Source organism: Nesoenas mayeri (genome assembly GCF_963082525.1).
Source record: "Nesoenas mayeri genome assembly, chromosome: 2".
Classification (NCBI taxonomy): domain Eukaryota; kingdom Metazoa; phylum Chordata; class Aves; order Columbiformes; family Columbidae; genus Nesoenas; species Nesoenas mayeri.
The window spans coordinates 73,498,483-73,526,071 of NC_137543.1; the positions used below are offsets into that span (position 1 = coordinate 73,498,483).

A 27,589-nucleotide genomic window follows, 5' to 3' on the forward strand; every position below is an offset into this window, starting at 1 on the left:
GTCTACTCTGCCGGAGGCTGTCCTGGGGAGCCTCGTACCGCTGAGGCCCCAGAGGAAGTCAGGACAATGGAGGAGTTTGCCTCGGTTGATGAGGACTGGGTTAGGGAGCAGGTAGGCAATCTGGACATCCATAAATCCATGGGTCCGGATGGGATGCACCCATGGGTGCTGAGGGAGCTGGCTGAGGTCATTGCTGGACCGCTCTCCATCATCTTTGCGGAGTCTTGGGAAACGGAAGAAGTGCCTGAGGACTGGAGGAAAGCAAATGTCTCTCCAGTCTTTAAAAAGGGGCAAGAAGGAGGGCCCAGGTAACTATAGACTGGTCAGAGTCACCTCCATCCCTGGGAAACTGATGGAACGACTTATCCTTGGTGCCATCTCAAGGCATGTCAGCGATAAGAGGGTCATTAGGGCAGTCAACATGGCTTCATCAAGGGGAAGTCGTGCTTGACCAACCTCATTGACTTTTATGAGGACATAACAAGATGGATGGATGATGGCAGAGTGGTGGACGTGATCTACCTTGACTTGAGTAAGGCATTTGACACAGTCTCCCACAGCATCCTTACAGCTAAACTGAGGGAGTGTAGTCTGGATGATCAGGTAGTGAGGTGGACTGCGAACTGGCTGAAGGGAAGAAGCCAGAGAATGGTGGTCAGCGGGGCGGAGTCTAGTTGGAGGCCTATATCTAGTGGAGTGCCTCATGGGTCAGTACGGGGGCTGGTATTATTCAATATATTAATCAATGATTTGGATGAGGGAATAGAGTGTACCATTAGCAAGATAGCTGATGACACCAAGCTGGGAGGAGTGGCTGACACGCCAGAAGGCTGTGCTGCCATCCAGAGAGACCTGGACAGGCTGGAGCGTTGAGCAGGGAAAAATTTAATGAAATATAACAAGGGAAAGTGTAGAGTCTTACATATGGGTAGGAACAACCCCAGGTTCCAGTATAAATTGGGGAATGGCCTATTAGAGAGCAGTGTAGGGGAAAGGGACCTAGGGGTCCTGGCGCACAGCCGGATGACCATGAGCCAGCATTGTGCCCTTGTGGCCAGGAAGGCCAATGGCATCCTGGGCTGTATTAGAAGGGGTGTGGTTAGTAGGTCGAGAGAGGTTCTCCTGCCCCTCTACTCTGTCCTGGTGAAACCACATCTGGAATATTGTGTCCAGTTCTGGGCCCCTCAGTTCAAGAAGGACAGGGAACTGCTGGAGAGGGTCCAGCGCAGGACAACAAAGATGATGAAGGGCGTGGAGCATCTCACTTACGAGGAAAGGCTGATTTGAATGAGTGGGGGAAAAATGGGGGCAAAAGTTAAATGTAACTTCATTTTTCTTGAAATAATTGGAGGTTCTGTGTTGATAGTGCCTGTGTTGGTGTACTGCCAGGCAAAGATAAAGGACACAGGTAAGACTGAAGTCCTCTTGACAAAATCCTGAGGCAGTGTGTGATCCCCTGGTGGCAGCCTAGAACAAGGAATTCTGCCATCCCTGTGTCGCAGGTGAAGCTTCTTGTTGGCCTTCATAGTTTTCTTCTGTAGTTTCATAAAGTACTTACCACATTCAATGTGTAGTGAAGGTGAACTAGGTGACTCAGAAGGAGAGATGAATCGGCCCTGAGAGTTTTGCTTTGTTTTTACTGTGTAGCCTTCTTGGGCCCAGCATGAACCTGGGTTTTAGTAGGATCTGCTGATGTTGGCTTCAGCTGCCACTGTTGTTTTTTGTTCTTCTGGACCCAGAGACTGAACTTTCTCACACAAGGCTCCTTGTACTCAGCCTGACACTTAAATCTCTTGTGAGTCTCCGGCAGCCCAGGTGCTGTAAGGTTGGCCTGTTAGTTGATAATTGGGTGTATATTCAGGAAACTTCATTTCTCTCTCGATAGAATCATTTCAGTTGGAAGAGACCTTCAAGATCATCAAGTGCAACCATAATCTAACTCTAGCACTAAGCTATGTCCCTAAGAACCTCATCTATACATCTTTTAAATACCTTCAGGGATGGTGACTCAACCACTTCACAGGTAGCCTGTTCCTTGGCACGCCTTGCCATCAGGAAATTTTTCCTAATATCCAACCTGAACCTTTCCTGGTGCAACTTGAGGCTATTTCCTTTTGTACTATTACTTGTTACTTTGGAGAAGTGACCAACACCCTCCATGCTACAACCTCCTTTCAGGTAGTTGTAGACAGCGATAAGGTCTCCCCTCAGCCTCCTTTTCTCCAGGCTAAACAGCCCCAGTTCCCTCAGCCACTCCTCATCAGACTTGTGCTCCAGACCCCTCACCAGCTTTGTCGCCTTCCTCCACACTCTCTCCAGCACCTCAATTGTCTTTCATGTAGTGAGGGACTCAAAACTGAACACGGTATTTGGGGTGCAGCCTCACCAGTGCCGAATACGCTGGGACAATCAGTTCCCTAGTCTTGCTGGCCACGCTATTCTAGATGCACACCAGGATGCTGTTGGACTTTTTTCATCTCTATTAGCTCTTCACTTCCACAGTATCTGAGCACTTTGCTGTAATATATGTGTTTCCAGAGAAGGAGAAACTGGATGAGCTGGGAGAGCTGGAGGGATCTGCCTGCAGCAGAGAAATGGATGGGACCTTGCTGTCCTGCAGCCTGTACTTGTGCCTCAGCTGCCGATTCCTGGGCATGTTTCTGCGACTGGAGAAGCCAAATGGAAAGCGAAACTTCTCTGCTGCTTCATTTTAGCCAGTGGTGCCAGTTATTAACTGTATCGTGCATAACTGGCAAGGTGGGGGCTGTCAGGGCAGCCCCTGTGAGGAGTGGCTGGAGCTGCCCCATGCTGGACACAGCCAATTCCAGCCAGCTTCAATGGCCCTACCACAGGCTGAGCCCCTCAGCTACAGGTGGGCGCCTCAGGGAAATCCTGGGTAAGAAAGGGCAGAAAAAGCTGAGATAAGGGAGCAGTGAGGCCAGTGCTGCAGGTGGCACCATGACTGAGCTGGTGGTGTCCTGAAGGGACTGCAGCCCATGGAGGAGGTGGGTGAGGAGAAAGGCAAGAGTGAGGAGGAGAGGATGGTGGGAAGAAATGGCCCCTTCACTGCCCTTGCCTCACCTGTGGGACCGGCATCAACCCAGCTGGTTGCTGTCGGGCGCTGGCAGGAAGTTTCGCCTTTCTAGTTAGATGTACAGGCCTGTACATGTGTTTTTTAAATGCTTTTCCGCTTCAGTTTAGGAAAATACTTGGAAATACGTAGCCGTGTTTAGTCTTTGTATGTCTGTGTCTTTTCTTCAGACTGGCTGAAGTAAAAACTGCAAAGCAGTTGAATTAATTAGCTGTATACGTTGCTTGTTAAATAATGCCAAATGAAGCCAGAATTAAGATTCCTATTAACATTAGTTGTTTCTTCTTTCAACAGTGAAGATGTTTAAGGATTGACAGAAATTCCTTTTTTGTATGTATATGTGTAATTAAACTGCAAGTGCACACTGCTTTTCTACTAGACACCAATTTCTCTTGGGTGTATATTTGCTGATTCAAGGGAAAGACTGCTAAGTGAGGCTAAGGTTAGGCTATTTTATTTTTACAAAGTGTTTCTTTAATATCAATATAATACACAGATTTTTTTTTTCCCATCCTTAACCTGTCCCATCCTTTTCTGCAGCAGAAATTAAAACCAGTGTTATGCTACATACTATCCTCTCATTAACCATATAAGTATAGGAAGTATTTCCTTTTTTGTCTTTCTGTTTCAGATTTCTTCTCTCTTTTCAGTGCCATCTACTACTACCGACTATGCAGACTGAGTGCTTGAAAAGGGTGTGCAGAATTACTTTGTAAGCCAAACCCAGATATTTTCAATTGTTCAGGCTCTTCCAAGTTTAAAAATAAGTGGTTAGACTTGTTACGTGACACCATTAATATATGTTTAATTTAGTTGTCATTTGCCAAGACTATCAACATGCCAGGTATTCAGTGAAAGATTCAACTTTTAATCTATTATTTACTTTGAGAGAGGCAGCAGTGGTGAAATGCTCGCTCTTCCTACCCCATCTCTTTGGACCTAATCCTGTGGTCAAGGACATCCGTGTATCACAGATTATTAAAAGCATATTAAAAGCATAGCTTGCTTTTAACAGCAGCACGGTCAGGAAAATTGGAACAAGGTTGATGCATTAATAAGTCTTTGGATATTGACAGGCAAATGGAACTGCTAACTAGTATTTTGGCTAATCTCTGTATGTGTGTGTATGAAGACAGGTGTTTGATTCTCTTGGGGTGGTTGTTCTGTGTTGCTGCTTCTGTCAGTTTTATGTCAGGAGGCATCTGCTTCCAGGCTTTCATTTGCTGCCTCATTAAAAAGACCAAGAATACATTATGTTTGGTAGCAGGAACACAGCTTTTGACGCTCACTGGCCAGATAAAAGCTTTGGTGTGTTCTTTCATTGTGTTTATGGACCTAGCAGACCAACTGCTCTGTCAAAAACATCTCGTGCTCCTGTGAGGATTTGACATTGACAGTATAGTCAACAAATGACTTCACGGTGCATAAATGCCTCCAGTGTCTCTTTCTGTAGCTCCGAACGTGGGTGGTGATGACACACTGATGGTTAGGGATCTCTCATGCAATTTCCTGAGCACATCCCTCCCTCGCTGGCTGATCCCATTCCCTGGTGCTGTGAGGTAGAATTTAGCCTGCTGGAAGGCCTGGCGTGGCTGAAATCTGGGTTGGAAGCATCCTTGCTTTCCCAGTAGCACTCGGTGACATCCTCCCATAGAGCAACAAGGAGCGATCAGCCAGCTTTGCCCGTGCCTGTGTCAGTAGATGTCTCTAATAATTCTTTATTGAAAGAACTGTAGAGGAGTATTGTATCAGAAGTTGCATAGAAAATATAGCGATGCTGCACAGAAGTAGCTGAATATAAATAAGGAATGCAATTTATATAGTATTTAGTCCTACTTCTCATCTATCAACCCTGGCAGAAAGAATGGCATGTAGCCTGGTAGCATTCTGTCTGCATCAAATACATATGCATGGTATTGTTTGGGTAAGGGGAAAGCAGCATTTATGTGCTCTACGTCCTGTGAAGGTGAGAAGACGCCTCTGCTCTCATCAGTTACAGTATGCAGCAGCCATGAGTGTGGAATGTTTTTTCCCTGAAAGGAGAGTGCAAGAAAACATTACACCCTTCCTGCACTGGTCTGAGCAGCCCATACTCATTCGGCAGCATTTATCCTGAAGGGCAGGGGCTGGGTGAGCTTGCAGGAGTAACTCAAATGGTATCGCTGTCATTTCTTTGGGATTACAATTAGGCTTCAAACACTAGGTTCAGTGGTGGGTGGTGGCCTGTGGGAAGAAGCTTGGTGCTACTAGTGCCTGTATTCCTGCTGATTCCTCTGCCTGCTCTGGTTTTGGTTACACCCTGCTTTTCTATTGGGTTCAGCATTCATTCAGCAGCTCAGACGGATGAATGATCCATGGAGCTAAGGCTGGTGGCTGCTTACCTTCCTGCTCCAGGATTGGGTGGTCATGATTCATTGTAGGCAGATGTGTGTGGGATGAGGCACACGTACTCTGGCATACCTGAGTTATCTGAGTAGCCTGCAGAGGAGGTTTTGGTTTTTGTTGCTGGTAAGAAACAAAAAATCCCCAAATTTAGGTTTGAGTAAAGAAAGTTACCAAAGCTTTTGTTGAGTTCTGTCAATGTATGAACCCCACAGCAATACTGTTTTGGGATATGTCATGGGCCTGTGGTAGCCCACAGTGCGTAAGACTTTTGCATGGTCTCCTGTAGTAAGATGAAGAAGGCTGCCAGAATCTTGAAATAGAGCTCTTGTAATGACATGGATTTTAACTAACCCCCTGACCTCTTGAGTAGCCTACCTTTTGAAGGTAGAATTTTTTGGGGAAAAATATGTTTTATTTATATAAACCAGTAATCGGTTTTGCTGCAATTTGTACTATAAGAAGGGGTGCAAGAGGAGGAAAACCTTTTATATATACCTTTGCTTTGGCCTGTATTTCAAACATGACAATCAAACATTGTAAACAAGATCTTACACTGGAGGTTATTACTTTTGCTTCAGGAAGTAGGGAAAAATATGCTTTTTTTTTTTGTTGTTTTGTTTAGTTCCAAAATAAAGGGCAGCATTTTTTTCTGGAGGATCTGTCAGCTCTATATTTTTTGTTGACATTCAGCAACTTGAAATGCTGTGTTTAAATCTATCAGCTCCCTTTTTGCTATCAGTGCTTCTGTATTCGATGTGGAAAACCCATGACTCAGCTAGGGAAGTGAGACCCTTTAACTTTTGTTTTGGTAGATTTCACTCGTGTTTCTCCTGCCTTGCTGCTTTGCTTGGGTGCAGTTTGTGTTGGGCTCAGTAGGAGTGTGTGAAAGAACCTTGATCTGTAATCTGCATCCAGGATTTTCCTGGCCAGGAAAGCCTGATAAATATCAGAGAGGATGCTAGATCTGCTATTGATGGAGTGTCCTCGTCTCTCTTTGGGAAAAATGGTGTCAGCACATGTCAAGTGAGCAACTGTTAGGCCCTGGCTCAGGGACTGCTCTCTGTATGCTGGTAATTTCACCAATTATCACTATGCCACCGAACTTCCTATTTCAGGGGAGGTGACCAAAGATGTTGTGGTGTGGCAGTTCTGACTTTATCTTGTGTCCTCAGGTTTCCTTGACCTCTCTGACCGATTTTAGAATCGGAAATGATACAGGGTGGCAATATATGAAGATAGGCTTGCTTGCTTTTTAAATATTTAGGGTTTTTTTTTAATCTCAGTATTTTTTTTTTTTTTTATACATTAGTTATATTTGATACTTTCAGTTTTCAATGAGATACAGTAAGAACATAAGAGAGCTGTGCCTTTGCAGATCTAAAAGGCAGCTGGTTGGATATCTAGGGTAGTACCACGCAGTTGCTCTCAGCATCCCAGTGCTTCTCTAGGTGCCATGCTGCTGGTGATCAGCTTTGTCCTGGTGCTTGGAAATTGTGTTCAAGCTGGGAGAGGAAGCAAGTGGGGCTGTTAACACAGAGATGAAAGTGAGCTCTGATGAGGTTCTGCCAGGCTGAAAACTTGGCTTTCTGCAAGGTCAATGACAAATCTCCCATTGACTTCACGGAGTCCAGGATTTCTTTGTTTTTCATTTTTATTGTTAAACCCTTCCGAACTCTTCTGTTTTCATTCAGTGTTCCCAGGTGGCAGCTTTCAGATGGGACAGGCACCCTTGTTTCAGCAAAGTCTGCCAACAGGTTGTGTAGCCATATAATTCCAGAGTTGAACGTGATTTTCTTATAAGATGAAGTGTATTTGATTATGTTCTTTGCCTGTATTTTCTTGTATTTTTTTTTGTTTTTCACCCATTGGTTTGATTTCAGTGTAATTGACAGAAGGAAAGATAAGCCTGATAGAAGTCTCTGGAAAGTTGGTGGGTGATAGAGAGGCCTTGTAACCACCCCATTCAGGTGATAGCTGCAGGATAAGGTCCAGAGTTGAAGACAGTCATTAAGTGCTGCAGAATTGAGAAAAGCTTCAGTGAGACTTCTAACCTTTTTTGATATCAAAATCAGTCCTGACAAGGAAGCTGAAGGAAATCAGATGGCATTAATACTGCTGGGGTTCTTTTTTTTCCTTTCTTTCTTTCTTTCTTTCTTTATTTATTTTTCTGATGAGGAGGTTGAAATCTTTTGATTAAAAGACTGGCTCTAAATTATAAAGTGTTTTAGTGCTTGCATTTGAGGTATGTGAGCCTTTTGCCATTTCTAGTGTAAGTATGACAGTTCATGTTATAAGGCAGTCTACTATATTCTGTTTCTTGTGTGGGTTTTGGAGGCTCGGCTCAGTTTGCAGCCAGCTCAGGCATGTTTACACAATCTTGCTGCCCCTGCTGTGATACCCCATCAATACTTACAGAGCAGCCTCAAGCATGTTTGCACTGGGTTATCTCTGAGTAGCATTTAAACCTCCCAGGTAGTAGATACCTTCTCTCTCATGGTAATGTTTTCTCATTTTGTAACAGGTAGCACCATTCCCATGACTTCCAGTCTGCTGGTGGGGATGATGCAAGGTCTTTGTTGTACTCTGTAAAGTCTGAAGTGGCCCAGGCTCTTGCCCTGTGCCAGTGCCACACAGCAGTAAAACACCCAGAATAGTCATTCCTGATTTGAATGTGTGTGATAAAGAGGGAGGGTATTTGGCTGCTTCCTCTCCCATTTGATACTGTCTGGGTGTGTTGACATGCCTGATTTATCAAGATTTTCTTCATAGTGTGCTCTAGTTTGCATTGCATGGGGCTGTTAAGTGCTCAGTTGGTACCACATTCTTTTTTGTTTGGCAAGATTTAAAATCAGTTAAGTACCACGTGTGCCTACAGGATACATTAAACAGAATTTTAAATGGACACTAACTAAACAAATGTTTTTTGCTGCCATTTAAAAAGCTTTAAAACATTTCTATTCTTACTTGATAAATCAAGATCAAACTTCAGAGTCCTGCTAATCAGCTGTTTGGTGTTTCAAGTGTTTTTATCTGTGTTAACGTGCAGCTTTCATTTTCATCAGACTTTCTGTTTTCATGTTAATGTAGGCCTCTTAACTCCAGTGTAAAGCTGGAGCAGGGTTTATTGCTTTACTATGAAGTTTATGGTTTGTTTTTAATAAATCAAAATACTCAAATTTAAATTTAAACTACCAAGTACTTGATTCCTGTGGCCTTTAGAAAGAAGAGAATATCTTAAAATTTAAAGCAAAATACGTGTGGTTCTCATAAGAAATTTTATTAAGAGAATCAGCATCAGGAAGATACACAGAAAATCAGCTGAATCAGTGGGATTTCCTGATAAAGCACCAGTGGCATCCCATAAATATGGGGGTCTGACAACAGTTTAGACTTGTGTTGAAGTTGGGTGTTTTATCTCATTGACACCACATATTCCCTTCATTAACCTTTTTAATATGCTGATGTATGTGATTTCTTACTTTGTGATGGAGTATTAATTAAAACCAAATTAATGCTAATTAAGGAGATGATTAAGAGAGTAAGGAATGTCCTGGCATCTCTGCTATTTCTCTGGAAGTGAATGTAGACTGTATCTCACAAAATACATCATTAGATTGTTTAGGGGATTTTTTCTCTACCTCTAAAGAGAAGCTTGTTACCCCCGTAGCTCTGGTGCTGGCTTCCTCTGTGACACGTGGTTTTCTACAGATTCAGAATTTACAGAATAGCTGTAGATTAAAAAAGAGAGTAGATTAGCATCTTTGATATTGTAGAACTGACAATCCAAAGTAAGTAAATTGTGTCTCCTTGTGGATCCTCAGATCCGGACTTATGAACACATAGGAACAGTGGGCATTGGACTTGGATGCAACCTTCCCCTCCCCACACCGAAAAATTTGCTGTAAGGTCAGCCATGACAGGATCATAAGCGCTTCTCCAAGGGCAAGTAAACTTGAGAGGAAGCACAGAGGCCTTTCCCGTTTTAGGAGAGCTCAGTGCTGCTGGAAAATAAATGGTTTCAGTAGGCCTGTCTGCCCTGCTCTATGGGTCTCCTGCCTGAGACCTTCTGGCATGCAGCCTGGAAAGACTTAGAGTTAGTTACTAGTGATTAATCTAAATTCCACCTAGAAACATAATTTCTAATATTTTGGGAAGCCCTTTGGGATCTAAGGGGTGCTCAGGAACTGAGCCAAGATGCCTCTTTATTCTGGTCCACACCCTTTAACTTTTTGTCCCTGCCCTCTTCCTTGGTACTCTAGAGTGTGTAGGTTTTCTGAAGTAGTTGTGATCTTGCCACCAGATGATTTAAAACCTGCATCATGAAGGTAGATGGAATAACATAGGTTGAATTCTGGAAATTCTTCCTCAAGTACCACTGCCTGCCTGTTTTTGTGGGATCTGTTGTGTAAGGTGAATAGGTGAAATGAACTTGATTAGCATACTCCTAGAGCATTCTGGTTAAATGAGAAATGATGATCTGTCAGCTCACAGTTACATGTGTTAATGTTTGTGATAGGTGTGCTTATTTAAGGAAATAATCATTCTAAACATAATTCTGCCCTATCTGCATATCAGGTGGACACTGTTTTAAGGCTGTTCGTAGTTGAAACAGGTATTGGTGTGAATATTAGTTTATAGTCATGTCAGCATTTTTCTACTGAAGTGCCCACTAGCTTGTAAGTATATTATAAAACTAGGAATTAACACAGTGAATTGCATCAGAATTTCACTAGTTATGTATGTTGCTTTTCTCTGCTTATTTTAAAATGATTCCATCTTTGTGTCCCTTGTAAATAGACAATAAAGAAAGCACTTTACTGCAGTAGGGCCCTTATCTACAGAGTCTTCAAGCCCCTAGAGTAGAGGTGTCAAACTCATTTTATACAGTTCTAAAATTACATTCAGTTCTTTGAAGGCAACCACGAGGCTGATGTGGCCCCCGGTGAAAATGTGTTTGACACCCCTGCTCTAGAGAATGTTTCTCAGTAGGTGGTAGTGAGTTTAAAAAGTCTGAGCACAAAAATTGAGCACAGTCTGGGATATATTTGTTCAGTAATACAGTGTAAATGCACCTTGAAGTTGAATCTTAATTGACAGTGCAAGTTGCCACAGGAGAGGTTATAAATCAGTGGTGCTAAGCAGTAAACTGTTATATTTGTTTATTTACATAGCCTTATTCAAAGTGATTGCTGGTAAGAGATTAAGACTATACAGCACCTATAACTTCAGGGGACTTACCATACAGTGCGAGTATTTCTGAGCTAGCCTCAGCCTAGGGTAATCAGACCTTTAGTCACTGACCCCTCTACAACTTGTCTTCTCATTGATTTCGTGGTTTGCCGTTAATAAACATGAAGACTAATGCAATTATTGGGTGTTAATAAAACCTGTTCCAACTGATAACTTACCTTTCCAGACCTAAGAGTGTTACTAGAGAGCTCAGCATGGAATTGTGGCACCAGGCACAGGGGTGAGAGCTATAGCATCCTCACAAAAGCACAGCTGACGAGTAGCAGAGTGAGTGCATCTGAAGGTTGCCTGTTTGCCCCCAATACGCAGAGGATGCAGTGTCAGCAGTGATTCCAGCCTACTTAGAAATACTCTTGGCTTTCTTTTCATGCCTGTGTTGTTCCACAGGTGAGCATGCTTACTAAGAATCTAGTTAGCCAACAAGAGCCTGACTATAACTTCATAAATAATACTGAGAAATCTCACTATTTGTTTCACCAGTTGTCGTTTTCACAGTTCAGCCATAGGATTTGCCATCTGCAGAGAACTCAGTGTGCGGTGGCTGTCTGCATAGTTTTAGCCTCCTGTATGCTGAACTGAGCATCCTTAAAACAGCTCAGTGGAGATTTGAGAGCACCGAAAACAGAACAGAGTTCCCTGGCAGCAGGGCTTGGGCACTGTACAGTGCAAGCAGCAATATTCTGGGTGTTTCTCTATGTATGGGATGTTAGCATAGATTTTTTTTTTTTTGGCCACTAACTAGTGCCATTGTGCTTAAGCATCAATAACATAAAAATAATGTCAGTCTCTTTTCCTATTTAAGCATACCATGCAAAGTAGACTGATTTAGTCACAGGTGAAGGAACTGGATAACATTTCAGATGATCATGAGCAATGTGATGTTTATCTTAGAGTGTTATTATACTTATTATTATCATAATCATTATTTTTGCTCAGAATGGAATGAGACTGATAGCTCAGTACTTGATAAATGGAGAAAAAACAATGTGAATGTGTAGATAATGGAGGAATAAGTTCAAAAATACTAGTGGAAATAGAATTGGATGGCTGGTCACTGAAGGCTTTGCACTAATGCGTTGCTGGTTCCTTTGCAAGTCACTGTAAGAGCCATTGCTTGGCAGTCTTTTGATTTTGGTCAGTGTGAAACTGGCAGGTAGTTCTAGCTCAGATGCTGGTGGCTAAACATACTTATGTCCTAAAACGTAATTGTCTGTTGTTTTTATCTGTGTTTTGGTTCATCTGAGTCTTCTCCTCTGGCAGATGTAATTGTGAGAAGAGCAAGGTCTCATCATCCCTGCCTAGTGTACTAATTTTCTACTTTTGCTTTTCTAGACCAAATATTTTTGAAGGGAAGTCTTGTTACCCAGCCTCTGGTATGAATTGTTACTGGGGTTTTATTTTGATCATATCTCCTGAACTAGAGTTAAAACTATTGATGTATATCTGACTCAGAGAAGCGATAGTACTGCAGTTTAGAATGCAGGAAATTAGCATTCCACTATAGAGCAACTCATCTGTGCTTTCTTGCCTTTAAGCACGATAGACTTCTGTTTTTCTTTATCACCTGTTTCAGCAGATGAGGCAAATAATTACATAATGTTAGCTGCTCTCTTGTTTCATTCCTCTTTACTGATGTACAGTCTGATGGAGCTGCACATGATGGCACCGGCTTGTAGTGTGGTCTTTGCCACACACTGAATGTGTGGGTGGTATCTCAAAAGTCCTGTGATACAGCTATTAGGCCAGACCTTGCAGTGCTTAATCAGGCTGTGTTTTCATTAACTGTAGCGGGCGTCTACCCAAATCCTGGGATTTGGCTGCTTTTTAAAAGATTTCCTCTAAGGCTTGTGTTTTAGGTTGTTTTGGGAGCTGATACAGGTAGATCTGTTAGGCTCCCTAGTGTGACTGTGTTTAGCAGATGTAAAGCATTTGTAGGCTGCAGCGTTGTTCCTTGATCAGTTGAAATCCATCTCACGTACAGCTCCATCCTTGCTTGCGCTCTCAAGTGAGGGCTCTCTAAAGTAGCAGTGGGGTTAATTGGACTACGGGAGATTGGGTTGGCGAGCTTATGGCTTCTTCTGGCCCTAAAAAATGATTGTCACGAAACTGATTGGGAACTGCTTTTTCCTCAAGTTGCGCCAGGGGATGTTTAGATTGGATATTAGGAAAAAATTCTTCATGGAAAGGGTTGTCAGGCATTGGAACAGGCTGCCCAGGGAAGTGGTGGAGTCACCATCCCTGGAGGTGTGTAAGAGGCATTTAGACGAGGTTCTTAGGGACATGGTTTAGTGCTAGAGTCAAGTTATGGTTGGACTCGATGATCCTGAGGGTCTCTTCCGACCACAATGATTCTATGATTCTATGAACTGGATCTTGAGGGAATGCTTCAGTGACTGGAAGGAGTATTAGGCTTTTATTGGAAGATAACATACTCTCAAACAAAAATGTGGGTGATATATATAAAAAAACTGTATTTGAGGATACATATATAAAAAATCTGTATTTGAGGATACCAGCCATAGGCTAACAAATCATTTGGCATTCTCACCAGAGGACGAACTCTGAATAGTTCAGCTGCGTAGCATCAGGGCAGGACTCTGAGTCCTGGCCAGGTGCAGCTATTTTTCTCTTGTTTGGCAGCTGTGCGATGCTTTGCAACCAACAGAGCAGCCAGGTCTCTGCCATGGGTTGGGATACCTCAGCCTGTCCTAAAATGGGTCAGCTCTGGGGGTATGTCCCTGGTAGGAGTTTTTATAACAATGAGTTTATTCACTCGTACGTTTGAGACCGGGAAACTGCAGCACAGCACTTTTAAATGATCGATTGGTTAAGTTTGTGAAAGGTTGGAAATTAGAGATACATCATTAGGAACTAATTCCATTCCATTCCATCTCACCTTGACTTTTGTTTATTTTTCTTTAATTTCACCCTTGGGCAAGCATGTTCATGCACTTCCATCTCTGCTTCCTCTTCTACAAATGCTCTCTTTCAGTTTGCTTCGAGTCTTCTTTTTTTTCCCCTGGCATTTAAACTTTATTTTTAAAATACATAAAGCTGTAGGGTTTCTCATCAGTAGAATCAAATAGAAGATCAAAAATATAATTAAATAACTTTAATTTCTTTGCCAAAAACAAATTATTTTTTCTTGTCTATTTTGGGTGACTTTATCATGCCCGCAAGGGAATAGTTTTCATCATATCTGTCAGTCTGATCTTGCCTTAGAAACTGAATGATATTTTAAAAGTAATACGATATTCAAACAAAAGTTTGAAAAAAGTGTAAAATAATTATATACTCTAACACTTAAGAAATTTAAAATCTGGTTTTGTTTAAAAAAAGAAAATATTATTATAAAAAAAAAAAAGTCACTTAAGGAACCCTAATTGTTTCCTGAACCATAATAATATGGGAGTAATCCAGTTCATTAGATCTTAGTGTCTGCTGAATATTTCAGGTATTTAGAAAGTGTAACATTTTTGTAAATTATGAATGTTACAAAGTGCTGTAAAATAATACTGGAAAAAAGTGATTATAATAGTAGTATTTTAGACCTGTAGTTGACTTACTCTTTGAGCCATTTAAAGGCATAAGTTACCTGTATTGCACATACTTGTAATGAGTCAGTGTGTTTTGCCTGTGATAGACTAAGTAAACTTGAGAATGTTCTTGAATCCCAAAAGATCAGTGTAATTGGTTAATGTAAGTGTTATAGATGGCAAGGTGGAATGGAAATCTAGTTTATGATGTAGGGTTGTCTGGCTGAACTCCTGCCTCTTCAGCCGCTGTGGACACAATCACACTCTCCTGGTTTCTGTTCTCCATCCCCGTGTGATTTGTTTGACTTTCGTTTTCTGTTTTCAAAATTCTTGAGGTGGCTTTATGTTGGTGCCGATACGTTTGTGTTTCCTTTACGTTTGTGTTGCTTTGTAATTTTTCTGAACTGCCGTGTCTAGAAACTGAAAGGATTTTACTTACGAAGAGGGAACTTGGCATACTGTTAATTCTGATGTGGTGGGTGTCTTTTTCCTAGCCTGTAGTCTGGGTTTTCTTGCTTTGCTATTAAACAACGAAGAGCGAAAAAATAAGTGTTCTTTGAAGGGTATCTGCTTCACAGGCTAGATCATTATGCAGGAGTGACTTTTACCATGCTGTCTGTGTCTTGCTGATTTGGACTCCGAGCTGTGCCTCAGGGCTGGGTTTCTAGTTTTGCCGTTTAAGTTGCCGGAGAGAGAGTGAGTGTAGGCACTCCTCTGCTTTTTCTTTCTTCTCAAACAGCAATGTGCATAGATTTCCCCTCAAAAGACTGCAGGAGTGCAATCACCTGAAATCAGAGAAAGTTTACTTCGCTGTTTCCTTTTTTCCACCCAAGTGACACTTTGTCCTGTGCTCATCACAGAGCACTCTCAGGTTAATTTGTCCCTCCTAATTATGAGATGGGGTGTACACAAGTGTCACGGGGAAACCCTCTGCAGCTGTTCCAGCCTGGTGCATTGACAAGATTGCAAACTGATTTGACTGTTTTGGAGGTCCAGTGCTAGTTATTCACTATATCAGAAATGAATGTTGCCCATATTTCTGCTATGTTGGGGGTTGGTTGTGGTTTTGTTGTTGTTTTTTCCCTTCATCTGTTTGTTTGGTTTTTTTGGGGGGGTGTGTTTGTCTTGTTTGGTTGCTCATTTTTTTAAAATTTTTAGATGCATGGCTAGAAAGGGAATTGGCATAGAAGGACTGGATTCTACAAGTCAGTGTAGTATGGAGTTCTTGTCAAACTCCTGCTGACATCTATGGGATGAATTCTGCCCTTGTACCTGTTAAGTTGCCTTTGCCTTACAGGGCAGAGAGGATTCCAAATTCCAATATGGCAGAAATTTGTAGGATCACTTCATTATTCCCCCCTTGCCTCCACCTTTTTTTTTTGTGTGTGCATGTGTGTTAAACCTTATCTGAAGAAAGACAGTGTCTGCATAGCATTGCCATGAGGGTGGAAGTCCCAGGACCACTTCTGCTTGAGATAGAGATCATGTCTTTTCAGCATGGAATTGTAAAGTCCAGGCTGCCTCCTATTGCTTGGTGGTTATATATTAATAAAGTGTAGGTCCAAAGGGCTTGTGTTAACTTTGTCTTGAAGTTCTTAATCTGGTGAAGCTTTTCTTCATTTCTGTTGCATTTCTTCTGTGTGCTGTAATACAGAAACACTGGTCGTGTTGGTCAGTTTGCTTTTTGTTTTTCCTTTCCCGTTTTGAGAAGCCTGATGCTGTTACTGAGGACAGCGCTGGTAGGTTATTTATGTATTCTGCCTAATTATTTAATCGCTGTATGCATTGTTTCATCTTACAGTAAAGTGAGATGAACTATTTTGAACCTTGGTAAAAGGCATTGTATATTTGTGTATTAGAATCAGCTATTTGTTTTGACTCTGCCTCCTTATCAAGGGCTGGACTGAAGCATTTGTGTAACGATGAGTGAATCACAGGTTTGAAGTGTTCCCGCTTGCAGCTTCATCCACAGACTGATAGCAGGTGGGGTCGCCTACCAAGTACCTCGTTACTGAGCACACTGAAAGATGTTTGTGGAGAAAAAATCGCTGTTAAGCTAAGTTTAGTTTGAATTTAGCTCACACTGAAGAATACTATACAACTTTTTAATAGTATGTTGTGTTTATAGTGTGGTAAGTACCCATGCTTAAAACAAGCTTTGAAGTCACATACTTTCTGTGTGCATTAGTTTAGTGGAGGAACAAAATGGCTTTTATTATGGAGCGCTTTCATATTGTCCTTTACAACCATTGTAGCTCTGACAGAGAAAGCGAAATTCCTTTTCTGACTCGAGTTGAACAGCATTAACAGGCTTCTCGGCACCTTCTGGCTGCAGTTGCTGGGGCCCGTCAGAAAACAGCTGTTCCTGCAGGCTCAAGGTAGAGCTGGAGCTGTGGGTTTCAGTCCGCAGTTCACCGAGTTACTTTCTGCTGCTGAGATGTTTCAGAAAGTTAGCTAGGAAATGCAGATGTGAGCTTAAAAGGGGTCTGCTTCCGCTGAAATAGTTGGAGATCTGTCATTTGGAAAACGTTGAAAACCAGGCATTTAAAGCAGTCGCAGTGTTTCAAGAGAATATGTAGTCAATACTGTGGAAAAGTTCGTATGAGGTCACCTGAACTGTTGCTAGGTTAGCAGGACTGTAGTGGGAATGTTTTCCCTTTTACTTTTTCCAATGTTTCTGAGGGAAACAGACCTGCACTGTCCTTTCTGCACAAAAGGAGGGATTGTAGTGTCTAAAAGGCCCTGATTGTGTAATGCCAAAAAAGAATATGCATTGTTACATATTTTATGGAGGTAAAGTGGACATCACTGATCGATGTATAGCTGATGCTTTTGATGATGTGATACCTGATTTCCTAATACTGTGCTCCCCACCCCGGCCTCAAGCAGTGTTGTACAAGGTCTGTAACTGCAGAATTGGGTGTAAAGGGTACTTAAAAAATGGTCAGATAAAAATCACACTCCTATTTCACAGCTATAAATTGGTATTAAGGTGTCTGATTTTGTTTGTCTGTTCCTTCATGCAGCTTATGGTATTGCTAGGGAACAAACACCCATGTATTACAGCATATTCCAAATTTACTTCCAGCTCCTTCATCAGCTTAAAAACGTAGTCATTCTTCACTTCTTTCCTGAAGTTTCAAGTCTGTTCAGTTTCAACTGATTTCAGTTACATGCTTATTTTATTAGCATTGCTTTATTTTCCCTCAGTTCGCTGTGAGATCGGGGATTTGCAAATCCAGGTAAACCTTAGTTTAAAAAAAACTAGTTCTGCCAGGCTCAGGACACTTACCTGCTTCTTTCCTTCCCACTGCCTTTGGTACTTTGTCAGGAGCACTGTGTTGGAATTGTCCCCAACATTATAGGACAAGCTTTAAAACCAAAAAAGAAAAGCTTCTATTAAGAAATAAGCTGATGTGTATCTCTGTAGCTACTTGTATTGATGAAGTTGATGTTACGGAGGGCAAGAATTATATCATTTGTAAATTGATCCAAAGTCCTTCAGTGTTGCACCACATGATTATAAAGCAAGGTTGGCATGATCTGGATTTATGAAAAACTCCCATATCTCTCACCACCTGTTTACAAATAACAACTGTAGCCAAACATAAAGGGATCTCAGCAGAAGATTAATCACAATTTCTTTGTTTTTCTTTTATAAACATAGAAATAAATGAAGAGTTTGGTTCACAGACATATAGAAAGCCAAGGTAGTTAAACAATAAAGCCGTGACCTTATCATCACCTCCATGGGGAGGAGTGTAGGAGCTGCAAGTTAGTGACTGATGACTGTCTGACTCATGGGATGTATGTAGGATAAAAATCAAATGTTCACAGAAAATTTCCCATGGAAGAGAAATTGCTGTATACTAGTAAATACAGCAGTAGGTCTCACTGCATATTTGTAGAGAATGCCATTTGTTATGCACAGAGGAAATGAAAGGAAGTATCTGCATCACAACTGATTTTAGAGTCTCCTGCTGAGTTCTCACTGCAATGTGCATTTTCAGGGCGATGTAGTGAATTTTGTGCGTTGAGACATGTTATAGAAATTGCTGGTCAAATGCAAATATTGATTAAAAAGTGTAGAGCATTTGGATTGTTTCTGAACTCTTTTTTTTTTTTCTTTTTCTCTGCTAGGAGCTTACATTGGTAATCCAAACTGTATATTTAGTCTTTTCATTTGTGAGAATACAGTTTGTCTCTAATTAAAGAAGAATTTGGTTTGGTGTTAATCCTGTTCAGTTTTTAAATATTTTGTTCTTTTTCCCCTGAATGCAGTTTTGCCCCTGGCTGAGCAAACCACTAAGCTTTGCAGGCTTTTAAGAGTTAGAGTGCTTTTTCTGTACTCTTCTTTTCTGGACCTCTGTTTATGTTGTTTGCAGGGTGAAAATGATGTTCAGAATCATAATCTCTTCCTCAACCCTAAAAACAGTCAGATTATTACCCAGGCTTACTGCCTGCAGTTTTTAATTTCTCTGCAAATATTTTACTGCTTTTTACATCTGTTACACTAAAATCTGACTTAAGCTAGGCATAAATCTAGTCAGAAGAGGTCACCGAGTTATTAATCATCAGAATTAATCCTTTTAGACATGTGCTTGGTATGAGGCCAGCTATTCAGAAGTCGAACAGTGCACATATGTTACTTATCTGTCTGGTAGTTTGCCAGTGAATTAAACTTCGAGTTTGTGATGGTTTCATATCTCTGTAAAGTACACTGCTTGTTTGGTGCACACTGATGCAGATTTTCTGTATGTCGGCTATGGAGCATAGCCTGCTACTGAAGAATGAGCTCTCTTCAGGGTGCTTTCAAAGAGCTATAGTCTCATAGTGTTGCATGGTAAGAAGTGATATCATTCATGGTTGACCTTTGCATGGTGCTTCCCTATGAAGTTCGATGAGCCAAATTTAATACTAGTTACTCAGAGCAGAGGAAGAGGCAATATTTCAAGTAGAATAATACTGTGGGACCCAAATATAGCTCAATGAAACCTCAGCCTGCCTCCACTCCTGCTGTTAGGACTTGGAGGAAACATTCATTTATGTAAATACGACTCTTTTCTTGAGTCAGGTCTGGACTGGACCCATCATTTCTGTTTCTCTCTTCTTAGGAGCATGCTTCATACTCAACAGAATAATGATTATTTCACTTCCTAATCATGGAACCAATTCATCCCCTGGGGCACGGAAAGCAAACAATAGGAGTGCATCATTACAAAAATAGCGTATTTTGAGAGAGGAGGTAAAAATAAAATGCAACTCCACTGAAAAGTTTCATGATAAAGAAAAATTACTTGCATTAGGGGAATGTTTTAAAACAATCTGAGATTATGGCTGAAAGAACATAATTTCTTGTTAACAGGTTTATACTTTGCTTACGAGAAATTATTGATTTTCTTCTTGTTTTTATTTCTCAAGGAGAAGAATGAAAGCTCGCGCTCCTCCTCCGCCAAATCAGCCTTCTGCAGCAAGTAGAATTCACAGTGAGCACAAGTCACCTGCAGAGACAGCTGTAATTTCCGATCAGAACCTTGTGAGCATGAAAGAGAACATGATAAACAGATCGGTGGACTTCACAGTTATTTTACCCAGCGGGTTGGAGCAGAATTGCACAGTACAAGGAAGGTAAGGCTTTGGTTAGCTCCCACTTTCTGGAGCCCTCTGTTCCCAGTGGGGTGCTTGCTGATATTAATGTCTCCCTTTCTGAGCTGATGCGGTTCCTCTGCCATGCTTCTCTCTGCATTTTAGTGAGCTATTGTGCCAGAGAGTCCCAAGAGCCATGTGTAAAGGACCCTCTCTGCTGGGGCAAGAAGGATTTAGCAGCTATTGTGTCACTCTTTTCCCTATGGGTCACCCTCAGCATGTGTATGGAACCATCTCTTCCATGTAGTGCCACTGGGCTAATCTCAGATTGTATCTGCTCTCATAATACACAGGGATTTTGGTGCAAGGGAAGTATGTGCGGCTGGCAAACAACAATCCTGATAGTATGGCTGTCCGGGGTCATACTGAGAAGCAAGCTCAGAAGATTAATGATTCATCACATTTGCTGCTAAAAGGCTACTACCTAGTGGCCATTACTGAAACCTGAGGGGTCAGATCCTCTGACTAGAGTGCAGCGATTGGTGGCTACAGGCTGTTAAGAAGGGAGCAGGCAAGGAAGGGAGGGTGGAGGGGTTGCCCTCTACATCAAGAGATGGATAGAGTGTGAAGAGCTGTCTCTAAATAGCCATGAGCCAGTTGAAAGCTTACGAGTAAGAATCAGAGACCAAGGCAACAAAGGAAACCTTGTGGTTGATGTTTACTACAGGCTGCCCAGTCACGGGGAGACTATTGATGAAGCCTTCTTACTCCAGCTGCAGGAGGCATCTCCGTCACAGGCTCTTGTCCTGCTGGGGGACTTCAGCCACACCAACATATGCTGGAAAAATAGCATGGTGAGATGTAAGCAATCCAGGAGACTCCTGGAGTGCACTGAGGGTAACTTCCTCAGACAAGTAATAGACAGCCCTACCAGGGGAAAAGTGATACTCGATATGATGGTCACCAGTGCAAGGGAGCTAATTGGTGACATCTAATGGAGGCAGCCTGGACTGCAGTGATCACATGCTCGTGGAGTTTGCAGTCCTGAGAGATGGGAGACAGGCAAAGAGTAAAGTCAGGACCCTGAATTTTAGGAAAGCCAACTTCCAGCTCTTCAAGGAGTTCATCAACGGGACCCACTGGGAAACTGCCCTCAGGGACAAGGGAGCAGAACAGAGCTGGTAGATCTTTAAGGATGCTTTCCATCAAGCACAGGAGCTGTTGATCCCCAGGTATAAGAAATCAAGTAAGGAAGGCAAGAAATGGGCATGGCAGAGTCAAGACCTGCTCATCAAACTGAAGGTCAAGAAGGAGGTGGACAAGCAGTGGAAGCAGGGACAGTTATCCTGGGAAGAGCACAGGGACACTGCCCGGTTGTGCGGAAACAGAGTCAGGAAGGCCAAAGTGCAGCTGGAGCTGAACTTGGCAAGGGACACGAAGAATAACAAGAAGGGCTTCTACAGGTATGTAAACCAGAAAAGGAAGGTCAAAGGAAGCATAATCCCCCTGATGAGCAAGACTGGTAAACCGGTAACAATGGACGAGGAGAAGGCTGAGGTTCTTAACAACTTCTTTGCCTTAGTCTTCGCTGGCAAGCTCTCTTCCCACACCTCTTAAGTGGAAAATGAACTGCAAGACAGGGACTGGGGAGCAAAGTCCCTCTGACTATGAGGATCAGGTTCGTGACTGCTTAAGGAACCTGAACATCTGTAAATTCACGGGATGTGATGAGATGCATCCCAGAGTCCAAAGGTAATAGGCTGATGTAGTAGCCAAGCCACTCTCCATGGTATTTGAGAAGTCATGGCAGTCAGGGGAAGTCCCTGGTGACTGTAAAAAGGGAAACACCACACCCATTTTTAAGAAGGATAGAAAGTAGGACCCTGGGAACTACTGAGCTGTCAGCCTCACCTCTCTGCCTGGGCAGATCATGGAACAGATCCTCCTAGAAGTTCTGTTAAGGCACATGGACAACAGAGAGGTGATTTGAGAACAGGCAGCGTGGCTTCACCAAGGGCAAGTCCTGCCTGAACAAACTGGTGGCCTTCTACAATGGAGTAGCTACATCAGTGGACAAAGGAAGGGCTAGGGATGTTGTTTGTCTGGATTTCTGTAGCCTTGAACATGGTCACCCACAACATCTTTCTCTCTAAATCGGAGATGTATGGGTTTGGTGGGTGCACTGTTTGGTGGATGAGGAACTGGCTGGATGGTCGCACCCAGAGAGTGGTGGTCAATGGCACCATGTCTGGATGGACACTGGTGACAAGTGGTGTCCCTCAGGGGTCCATGCTGGGACCAGTACTGTTTAGTATCATCAGTGAAATAGACAGTAGGATCATGTACACCTGCAGCAAGTTTGTTGATGGCACCAAGCTGAGTAGTACAGTTTACGTGCCTGAGGGATGGGGTGCCATCCAGAGGGACCTAGACGAGCTCAAGAAGAGAGGTTATGAAACCTTATGAGGTTCATTCAACAAGGCCAACGCAAGGTCCTGCACCTGGGTCAGGGCAACCACTGGTATCAATACAGGCTAGGGGATGAACGGATTGAGAGCAGCCCTGTAGAGAAGGACTTTGGGGTACTGGTGGATTGGACATGAGCTGGCAGTGTACCTTTGCAGCCCAGAAGGCCAACTGTATCTTGGGCTGCATCAAAGAAGTGTGACCAGCATGTCAAGGGAGGTGATTCTGCCCCTCTACTCTGCTCTGGTGAGACCCCACCTGGAGTCCTGCATCCAGCTCTGGAGCCCTCAGTACAGGAAAGACATGGACCTGTTGGAGAGGGGCCAGTGGAGGCCACAAAAATGATGAGAGGGCTGGAACACCTCTCCTGTGAGGAAAAGCTGAGAAAGTTGGGGTTGTTCAGCCTGGAGAAGGCTCTGGGGAGACCTTATTGTGGCCTGTAAGAAAGGTTGGGTCAGACAGGACAAGGGATGATGGTGTTAAACTAAAGAAGCGGAGATTCTGACTAAACAAGAGGAAGAATTTTTTTACAATGAGAGTGGTAAAATACTGGAACAGGTTGCCCAGAGAGGTGGTAGATGCTCTATCCCTAGAAAAGTTCAAGGCCAGGCTGGACGGGACTCTGAGCAACCTGATCTAGTTGAAGATGTCACTGCTCGTTGCAGGGGAGTTGGACTAGATGGCTTTTGAAGGTCCCTTCCAACTGAAACTATTCTATGATTCTAAGAACTTGCCTGCATAAATATATTGCTGTTGTGTAGACAGCAAAGCATCTGCTGGTATTTAGGAAGCCTTTTCTATGTGGAAGTGTATTGTTTGTTTCCACAAGAAGAGAAGTTGTCCTTGTCACTAGGTACAATCAAGGGCAAATGATACTGGAAAGGCATTTTTGAGATGAAATTCTTCACTATGGGACTTTTTCCTGCTCTTCATTGTCTCTGTGGGAACTGTTTTGAAAGAGGAAGACTTTTTACTTTAAGAAATAATTTGGAAGAGTTTTAAAATATATTCAATAGTATGATGAAACTGTAGGAAACAATGTTGTGGTGAGTAGTGGTCAAGAAACCATAGAAAGTGATGATACCAGATCAGGAAGATTATGTAGATGCCTGTTGATAAGTCAGGGCCTCCTGCTTATTTTGTATTTGGGGTTTGCAGTAGTTAGCCTGCATTCCTGTAGAACTACTCTTCTTGGTCTGATATATTAGTCTGTTTTGACTGTTTGTGTATTTTGATAGCTGAGGTTTGGCTGAAAGCCCAAGCTGCTTAATCTTTTTGCATTGTTTTGACATTGCAAACTGGACAGCTGCGAGGTACAGTGATACGCAGAGGTAAACATTTAATGGTGAAGATACTGGATTTAAAACAAATGTGTTTCTTTTAGTTTGAAGGACGTATGGGAGCCAGTGCAGGTAATAAATTATTTTCCCTGTTCACTCTTTTTATCTATGGTGATAAAATGGAAAGACATTTCAGAAAAATTCTGCCGTTGTTTATACTGCTATAAATCTTCAGTATTTTTGCTGCCATCTTAAAACTGCGTTCTGCAAAATCTGCTTTTGGGTACCTTGGTGATGTAGCTTTTCTCTTGCAGAAAAAATTAACAAAACCTTGCCCGGGGCATCATCATAATGAAAAATGATTCTGCAATTTCTCCAGTTCACAGTGCAGTGAAGTACACTAGAGGATGTTTGAAAATGTAACTATTCTAGTTAATTAGTATCACTTAAGGTTATTGTAAATGAACCAAGTTAAAAGTCAAAATTATCGCGTTCAATGTGTTTGTTGTATGTAAGCACAACAGCATGTTGTTAATTTTACTTTGTTCTCTATATAGAAAGTTCCTATAAGTATCACCAAGAGGGCAAAAAATTCTCATTGTCTTGAAAGATAGTTCAAGGAAAAAAAGAAGCTGTGTGCTGTTTTAAATTGTTTTCTTGGAATCTGGAATTTTAAAGTAGATTTATTAATAGAAATTAACTCAAGGTGACAACCTCTTAAAGAGTTTATTGCCATCTTGTAACACACAATGTATTTTGAGATTTTGAAAATACGTAGTGCAGATTTTAGAACAAAGTTGAGACCTTAAGAAGTGTGTGCAGCAATAGAATGGTATTAGAAAACAGTTTTCTTTTTTGAAATAATTGGTCCCTGTCAACTCTACTGTAACACATGTAAAAGTGTTCATGAAAAACTGTTAGCCTTCTCCCCCTGAAAAGGATTATAGGATACCCCACAACTAATTTATATTTCTACTGTTGTACGAGCACTAACTGATGTGCTGAAAGGATGGGCAGAGCGTTGGCCACTTTCTTATTTAATTCATATAGATCTGTAGCAGATCCACACAAACTGTTAGCACGTCTGATAGAGGCAGTGGCTAGACGTTTAAAAAGAAAATAAGTGGAAAAGCTCTCAGGGGTTACCAGAAACCTTTTCTTTTTGTGATTCTCACAGGTAATACTTTCAGTGCGTAACCTGTAAATAAATGGATCATGCATCTGTCTCCATTCACACTGAGTGACAATGAGGAAGATTTCCTGATTAACAAAGATACAGACAGTTAGTGTGAGCAGCTTGAGAAGTTGGTAGTATTTGAAATACATTGCAGAAAAACTGGGATGTTTGAAGCTAAAATGATATTTGGTTTGGAGTAGTCAGCACATGGATGACCAAAATGCAGAAGAGTAGACTGAACAGCAGTTATTCCTGCTGTTATCTTACATAGAATCATAGAATCATTTCGGTTGGAAGAGACCCTCAGTATCATTGAGTCCAACCATAACCTGACTCTAGCACTAAACCATGTCCCTAAGAACCTTGTCTAAGTGACTCCATCACTTCCCTGGGCAGCCGTTCCAGTGCCCAACAACCCTTTCCATGAAGAATTACATGTTACATAAATTCTCTTGTCCAGGTGATGCAGAGAGAGCAGAATACTAGAACAAATAATAAACTAGCTGAAGCTGTAGTCATGTTCTGCAAATACTGGAGAACAGAGCTCAGTGCAGAGCTTAAAGCTAATGTCATCACAGAAGGAATATTCTCACATAGTTCTCAGTAAAAGACTCTTAAGTTATATTAATTGTGGGCTTGTAGTTCAACATACAAAACCGTGTCTCAAGAAAGACTGAAGCTGTAAAATTAGACCAGGTTGGCAAAACATGAGAGAGGTGTTGTTAGAAGAAGATAAACAGGGCATATATAGCAAAAGGGTTAAAAATGAGCTTAACTCAATACTAAATAGGGGTCAAGTCAAGACTACAGTAGCTCATTGTAGGCTTTAAAAAAAAAATACTAGAATAATTTTCAGAATAATTTATGTTGGAGAGGGGCTACTGTAAATTCCTGCTTTAACTCCCTGCTCAGAGCAGGTGTCACAAGAGCAGGTTGCTCAGGGCTGTCTCCAGGCAAGTTTGAATACCTCCAGGGAAGAGGTTTCCAACCTCTCTGTTCCAGGGCTTGACCATCCTCGTGGTGAAAAAAAAATGTTTCCCTGTACCTAAATGGAATTTCCTATGTTGGCACTTGTCTCTTGTCCTCTTGCTGTTCACCACCAAGAAGAGTCTGGCTCTGTAACCCTGCAGGTTGGTACTTACAGACAGCAACAAATCTCCCTTCACTCTTCTCATCTTAAGGTTCAACAAACCCAATCCTCTGCCTCTTCTTGTGTGTCATCTTGATGTTCCTTCTGTGGACTTGCTCAATTATAGAAATAAAGAGCCAAATATGCGTTAGCAAAATAAGGAAAGAAATAGAAAGCATTTATGAATATCTGTTTATCATGCTTCCTGTACTTCTTTTGATGCAGTTTGCTATTTAGTGTATACTTTTCTGGTTGTGTAGGAAAACTAGTATTTTCATAAAATGCCTGCTGTACTTCAGAGCATAAGAAAATAATAATGATTAATGCTGTTTTCTGTTTTTAAATGCAGATAGTCAACATGTCAGAGACTTGAGGTCACCCTCTTTACACTACTGCTTTTCTTTTCCAGTCATTTGTGTCTTTAGATTCCTAACGAGTGTTTGGCATTGCTCTAAATAAAGAAGATTCTTTCCTCCAGTTTGAGATTTTTTTAATGTGCATTTGTAGTGTGAAAGTAGAAGGTGATATTCAAGTCAATGCCATTTGATAGAGTGCAACTTTGTCCTACACATTTATTTCCTAGATGTACAAGGCTGTAGTTTAAAATGGATTTCTCTGTGTGATCCAAGAAGATGAGGCCAAGCCACACCCAGATCAACTCAGTTGTTTTCTGCCTCTTAAACTATAGATCTTTGCCGCATTTTACTGGTGAGCAGCAAGATTCAAGTGGTCTGACACAATAAACTTGACCAGGACTTCAGCCTGATAAACATTGCTGACAAAGTAGTTATTTTTTACTGTTCAGAATTGGTGTTAAATGTCAAACAACTTAGTAATAAGAGTATCAGGACAGAGCTAAATACTCTCCTTTGCTAAGGATATTTGTCTGGACTGTCTTCTCTGAATGTTAGATTACGTTCATCATCCAGTTTTATTTCTGTGCTGTAGTATTTGTTCATCAGTCCTCTGTGTTTGGCATCTGTCACATAGTGTTTGATCTCTCCACCCAAAATTTCAGCAACATCTTATTAAAATAAGAAAGCAATGTGTTTCTTGGCTGAGTAGTTGGAAAGGCGGGAGACGTTTCACTTCATTTTAGCTTTAGATTTAATCCTTTATGATCAAACCTGCCTGAACTGAAAGTAAATTATGCTCTCTACCAGGTCTCAAAATCAGGTTAAAATAGAGTGCAGATATGTCTGGAATGAGATGGAAGCAAAGGAAGGGCTGACTCTTTGTATCATCCTAGAGCCATATTCAGCCAAGGTCAGAAAGAAAAGTTGGTCTAGATTAGTAGGTGGCTCAGCACCATTCTCTTGCTGTGTTTAGTGGCTTTCTTCTGCGTGCGGCATATGCATGGAGTTACTTTAAATAAAACTCCCATTTAAAGTAAAGCTGATCTTTATTACAGTTTCGAAGCAAAACTTTTCAAGTTTGTGAAATTGAAATCTGATGTAAGAGTAACTTCATTGCAGGGACTTCCCAGCTCTTTTTCTTCTCTGGAAACACATGAATTTTGAATTTTGTTTGTAGAATTCATCGCAGAATTCTTCCTTTTTTTTTTTTTTAATCCTTTTGAAGTTTTGTGGAGATTATTTTCCCAAATTTAGGTTTGGGAAGAGCATACTATTCGCTTGAAGTTGTTTCAAAAACTTTGGACAGACTGCTTAATTTGTGCTTGTAAATGGT

General features: G+C 41.7%; 1 protein-coding gene across 1 annotated transcript in view; it reads left to right on the forward strand.

The window, feature by feature from the left end:
• The window catches only part of COBL (cordon-bleu WH2 repeat protein), a gene marked incomplete at both ends in the record, with an annotated part of 160,113 nt that overhangs the window by 26,175 nt on the left and 106,349 nt on the right, over positions 1–27,589 (forward strand). Inside the window, one exon of the mRNA XM_080364156.1 lies at positions 19,684–19,890. Within this exon, the coding sequence (XP_080220282.1) occupies positions 19,684–19,890 (207 nt within the window). The remainder of the gene's footprint in view (positions 1–19,683; positions 19,891–27,589) is intronic.